The sequence below is a fragment of the Leptonychotes weddellii genome, chromosome 10 (genome assembly GCF_054177405.1).
Source record: "Leptonychotes weddellii isolate Sample4059 chromosome 10, ASM5417740v2, whole genome shotgun sequence".
NCBI lineage: Eukaryota > Metazoa > Chordata > Mammalia > Carnivora > Phocidae > Leptonychotes > Leptonychotes weddellii.
This window is the reverse complement of record NC_138378.1, coordinates 25,836,355-25,842,354: the sequence shown is the minus strand read 5'-3', so window position 1 is coordinate 25,842,354 and position 6,000 is coordinate 25,836,355. Positions and strand designations below refer to the sequence as shown.

The following is a 6,000-nucleotide window of genomic DNA, read 5'->3' as shown; positions in this document are numbered from 1 at the left end:
TGCAAGAAGAGAGACAAGCCCCTTGCTCCGCAGGGGAAGCCTGCTGCATCCAGGACACCGGAGCTGGGGCCTGGTGAGGGTGCCTTGACCTTGGGAGCACAGGTGGGCGCTGGTTCCGGTGCTGACCGCCCCCAGGGAATTGTGGAGGTGGGATGCTGAGCCTGGAGCAGCCTGAGATGCAGGAGGAGGAGAGGGGCAGCTGGGACCAGCCAGCTCACCCCCTGTTTGGTGGATCAAGCGCCAGTGGGCCCCACGAAAGGGGCCCATCATGAGCCATCATGAGAGCACTTCCAGTGCAGTTAGCCATAGTGGGGTGAGTCTCCTGGGGCTGAAACTGAGGGCCGTGTTGCCCCATCATGGACCATGTAGGGCAGAAAGCCTGCCTTTACACCCCAGTCACACAGAGGACCTCAGCGGCCAAGCTGTTGTGTTCCTCCAACTCCGGCGGCTGCAGCAATAGGAGGGGCAGGGGGATGGAAGACAGGAGTGCGTGAGGCCTGAGCTGAGCACAGGGCAGATGCTTCGAGCTGGGTGTGAGGTGGAAGCTTCCGTGTAGCCTGGACTGGCCCCTTAGATTCAGAAAGCGAGGCACGATTGCCAAAATGGGATTCGTCAGCACAAGCAACAGGAAAGCTATGGACTCTGCTTGGGGTCATTTCAAGGGGCGAAGACTGGGGAGCCATCAGAGCGCGTGGGAAGGCAGAGAAAGTTCTAGCTGAGTTAGCAGGGCTGTGGCCTCCTGGCTGCAGGAGGGGCAGTGTGGCTCCAGGGGGGAAGAGCCCCATGGGAGCAGAGGTGGGGCCACCAGGGGGGCCTGCTCTGCAAAAGGGTTCCAGAAAAGATTCTGATGTCCTTTCTCACTCTGCTACCTGCAGAGTTTGGCCGGCAGCCACACAGAGAGCGCTCGAAGCCTGCCTGGGACGAGATGCTCCCTCTCCAGGCACCCTCCTCATCTATGTTTGGACATCCTATTAGAAAGGTTTCCTAAATTCACTTGAACTGTCTCTCTAGTTCTGCCCCTGGAGCCACACAGGGCAAGCCCGCTCCCTTTGGACGTTGGCATGTGGGGAACAAGGCCCCTTTGGGGTCCCCCTTCTCCCGAAGAACACGGCCCCCACCCCTCTTTCTCCTCCACCTCCTTAGGCAAAGCAGCAGTCTTGGAGAGCCCATGCTAATTTCGTTCTTTTTATTTTGAGTGTAAAGACGTGAGCACCGACCATCCCCCTCCCCCCACGGTGGCCCGAGGGAGGCGTAGGAATGTCCCAGCTGCAGGCTTGGGACCAGCAAAGAGTCTGTCTTCTCCCCCGTATCCATTCAGAGAGTCGCTGGGTCAGGGGCCACTCTGTCCTGCAGCTCTGATAGGCTGGAGGGCCGAGCAGGGCCCTGGGGCTCCTGGGGATGTGCAAAAGTGAGCAAGTCCCAGGCCGGGGTGGGGCCAGCCCAGCCTGGTAGTGAGAGAGAGGGCGTGTGCCCGAGGCTGGGGGTCCAGTCCAGGCCATCTTGGGGGGGTATTGTGGGTTTCCTAGGCTGGACAGCGTGGGCAGGGGGCTCACTCCACAGGTGAGCCCTGCCTGCTCCGTGTTACCCAAGTTTGTATGGGGGCCCCTCGCGCCCTTCACTCGGCCACGTCGACGGGCACCATGGCCTTGATCGCGGGGAACTTGTTGCAGGAGAAGTCGGCGAGCAGCTGCTTGGTGCCGCTCCGGGTGGGCAGGATCTCAAAACACACCCGGGACCGCTCCTTGGGGCGCAGGGCCGGCACGCTGGTGGGGGAGGGCATGGGTCAGTGTTGATGGGGAGGCTCACGGGCCCTCAGGCAAGGTGGGCCCTCTGTGGCCCTCAAGTCCTGTGCTGGTGAGGTGGCACCCTCTGGCCGCCTCCCTGGGTCATGGACCCCGCGAGCCCTGGGGCCCCTCAGCAGGGGAGGGAGGGAGTTCCGTGAGCTCCCACAGACGCTGAGCCCTGAGCACCAGCTCCAAGCTCTGCTGATCTCGACTTCCCGGGAGTTTGAGTCTGGCAAACCCCCAAACCAGAGGCAAATGTGCAACCCCACACGCAGGTTCTCCCTGGGGCTGTGGGGAGGCCCCCTGGGACGCCCTCCCGCCATCCCCCACTGGCCCCTCAGGCCCGGGACTCACTCGATCCGGAGGCTGCCCAGCAGCAGGCCACTGCCCTCCACCATCAGCACGCAGTCTTTCACCGGCTCGTCCAGCGGGTTGGAGAAGAGCATCTGGACGTTCACGGGCTTCCGCACCTGGGCCTGCTCTAGCACCTGCGGGGAGAGGGGTGACCGCGTCGGTGAGAGCCCACCCGGCTGGGCGGGTGACATGGGGATGGGGAGACATCGTGCAGGGGGTTCCTGGGAAACTGCTATCATCCCCACGCTTTGGACGGGACCCCCGGGCTCAGAGGGAGAGGCGGCACATTGTGTGGCTGAAAGCACTTTAGCTTCCCCGCCGGGTTCACGGTCGTCCTGGGGAGGGCAGCCCCGCTTCCCAGGAAAGCCGAGCTCCCTGTGGGCTGCTCAGAGGGCTGGGGACTATTTCATTCTGAACTTAGTGACAGTACTTTCCTTGAGGCTCCTACTCATGGGTCCTGTTTCTCCCCTTCTGGCCTGGAAGTGCCCTCCCCAGGAGGCCTGAGCCTGCTCAGACACCCCCTCTCCTCAGAGCCTCATGGTCTTCTCCACAGGCCATGGCATTGGGCCCCCACCTCAACTCAGGCCACTCTCCTCCGATGACACCCCAGTCTATCGCTGTCCTTCGAAACTTCTGGAGCCCAAAGCTTCCCTGTGTGCCCTGTGGGGTCTGGACAGGGCTCCTGCACCCCACTGTCTTGGTCAGAGGCCGGAGAAGGCTTGGTTACCCGTCAGAAAAGCCACCTGGACTATATGTTTGCTGTTGAAGAGAAAGCTGTGCTTCTGCCAAGAAACAGCCGTGACTGAGCAGACACGTCATCTCTCTGGGCCTCAACTCCCTCATCTGATAAAGAGGGCTAATCGTCCTTCCCTGCCCTGCATGGAAGGAAACGAGTGAGATCATGGATGCAGAAGAAAACGTCTGGGAAATAGAACCTGGATCGGTGTGGCTACTGGATTTCTTTTCTCCTTCTTTGAGGGATCATCTGTTGTTAGTGTGGTTTTCCTTTTCTTGCCCCTCATCCGCACAGCTACCATTTGGTAGCAATAAAGCTTCAGTTCAGATAAATTCAACAACCAAGGCCTCTCTGGTTCCAGAGCCTTTGCCCTTCTTACCAGGCCCTGGGATATCTACCAATACTTTGTGCATACCATGATCTCTACCGTAATTCTTCCCCTGGAACTCACTCACGGCTGGGACGTGATGCTCAGTGTGAAGCATAATTTTATGCCATTGGGATATAATATGGCTACATAAACAGTGCCATATTTTTCACATTGATATTCACTTTGAGATTTTCATGTATTTGTTCTTCACGGTTGCTTACCACTGTGCCCATTGACCCATATCTGTAAATGCACCCAAAAGAGAGGATAAGAGCCACCAGAAATCTGTGTCTGATCATCAGTGGTTCATGGGCCAACATGAAGGACATCACCCTTTGGAACAAAGTTCAGATTTCATGGTCTGATTCCAACAGAACATCCTCAATGTCTGCTGTCAATCAGTGCCAGATAAGATCATGGGATTTCACCCAAATTATTATCTTTTCATAGAGATTACCCTCATGAGTTTAAAAATCTGTGCCTTGCTCCGAGTGAGCTATGTGCTGATTCTTTCATCAAGACAAGAATGTGTTGATGCTCTGAAGGCTGAAGTAACGGTGAGGTTGTGTTAGGAGGAAATTCACACAAAGATGTCCAAAAGAAGAATGATCAGATGCCTTTTTTTTTTTTTTTAGAGAGGGGGAGAGGGGCAGAGGGTGAGGGAGAGAGAGCATCTTAAGCAAGTTCCATGCACAGCATGGAGCCCAGTCTCACAACCCTGAGATCATGACCTGAGCTGAAATCAAGAGTCGGATGCTTAACTGACTGAGACATCTAGGCGCCCTCAGATGCCTTTTTTTAAAAAAGATTAAGTAAGAAAGTTCTTGGTGGCACCTTTTCAGCCTGTTTATATTCTGATCTCCTTTCTAAAGATATTATAGTCTCTTTAAAGACAGAGCTGACTTGATATGGAAATCCGAAAGATGTAGAGCAAAAGTGTTGAATAAAAGATAAAGCTATAAGAATGTTTGAGGATAAAGGAGTATAATGGGGAAAAAACTACCTTCCCTTAAACACTCATCATTTTAGCACGGAACGTTTTCCTAACTGAACTGGTTGCTACCCAGGGTCACCTCCCAGCCTCAGGGGGGCATCAGCCCTTGGCTGTCCATCACGTCTGCAGGGACGAGGCACAGTTCTTGGACCTGTCTTAGGAAGCAGGAGAGGCTTCAGCATGCAGAGGACAAGCACGGACTGACAATGACAACTCTTGTGGGTGGGGCAGAATGCACGAGGGCTCGGCTCCAGTCCTGGTTATTTTACAAAATCAGATTAGTTTCCAAGATACCGTACCAGGGATGACAGTGATGGGCCCAGAATGGGGCAGTGCCTCCCCTGTTGGAGCTGACCGTCTGGTAGGAGACCAAGACCAAACAAGTACACGAATAAAGGTATGACTTCCACTAGAACAAAGTGAGAGGACAGAAAGCTCTCAAGGGCATGTAACTGGAGACCATGCCTGATTTGGAGGGGCTGGGAGGGGGCACGTAAGGGAAAGGCTTCTCTGAGGACAGGACACCTGCAAGGAAGTATTTTATTATCCCCGTAACAGCGTTGGGGCACCTGAGGCACAGAGATCAAAGGCCACTCAGTGTGGCTGTTGATTCATCGTGGTGATTCAAGGGCTGAACTCGTGCCCTTCTCTGCTTCCCCCTCAAACTGCCTGTCCGGTTACTGGTTCTCCCTCTGAGGTAGGGGACCAGTCCCCATTCTGAAGCACAGACCGGACCAACTGGAACAGCAAAAGAGCTCAGTCCCAGGCTAGCTGCAATGGGAGTGTGCACCCTTGGTCTCTGCCCTCCGAGGTCAAGAATCCCTGCAGCTAGGGTGCAGCTTAGGGAGGGGTGGGACTAGGGCGGCCACAATTAGCTGGCTTCTCTAGAAATCTGGGGCTTGGAATGCTGGTGGCATTGTGATGGGACGGAAAAGGCAAGCATTGTCTTGGCAGCTGGGGCAGACGGTAGATACAGCAGATGTGGGTGGACCCGACCGTGAGGCTCTCCGTGGGACCTCGCAGGAAGATCCATCTCCTCTGCGCATCCATCCTCCTGTCCTTGCCTGCCAGCACCTCACCCCTCAGATCCGTGCCTTCTGCCTCTGGTGGCCTCTGCCCTGGGCTGGCGGGAGGAAAGGGTGAGTAGGTCCTAGGTAGGCTGGACAGGAAGGGACGGGCTTGGAGTCAGCGCAAGTACTGGCCTGGTGCTCAGGAAGGGACAGAGTGGTCCCAGGTGCCTCAGTACACCTGCCCCCCCCCCCACACACCTGGGCTCCTGGAAGGACCCTGGGAGCCAAGTCACAGCCAAAAGCAAACCCTAAAAGCAGAGACAGAAACATCCTCATCCTCAACCACAGTGAAGATGCTGTTGCTGGCTGTGGACACACCCAGACACCTGGAAAGGGCCCTGGGCTGGGAGTCCCAGGGCCTGAGGTCCAGCCCTGGCTCTGGGCAGGGATGGCAGTTCTCTTTTCTTCTCTGGGCCTCAGTTTACTCATGCGTGAAGCGGCAGGGTTTGGGAGTATGAGAGTGGGCTCCTAAGAGTCCATGATTCTGTAACTCTGGCGTCTTGAATGTGGAGAGAGGCAAGCAAGTGGTGCCCCATTCTCCACCAACACGGCCAGGGGCTGGGCCGTGGGCTCCCTGCGGGCAGGACCCTCCCCTTGTGACTCTTCGTGATTCCTGAGCCTGGCAGAGCCCAGAACACAGCAGGTGCTCAGAGCTGAGTGTGCGAGGGAGCCGAGGAGTCCCTCTAGCTGTT

At 56.4% G+C, this 6,000-nt stretch overlaps 1 protein-coding gene across 1 annotated transcript in view; it reads right to left on the bottom strand.

Moving 5' to 3' along the window:
* Positions 1–1,172: 1,172 nt before the first annotated feature.
* The window catches only part of TGM3 (transglutaminase 3), a 38,931-nt gene continuing 34,103 nt past the window's right edge, over positions 1,173–6,000 (bottom strand). The window contains exons 12-13 of the mRNA XM_031027000.2: positions 2,139–2,272; positions 1,173–1,763 (exon numbers count right to left, since the gene is read on the bottom strand). Coding sequence (XP_030882860.2) covers positions 1,616–1,763; positions 2,139–2,272 — 282 coding nt within the window. The 3' untranslated portion in view covers positions 1,173–1,615. The remainder of the gene's footprint in view (positions 1,764–2,138; positions 2,273–6,000) is intronic.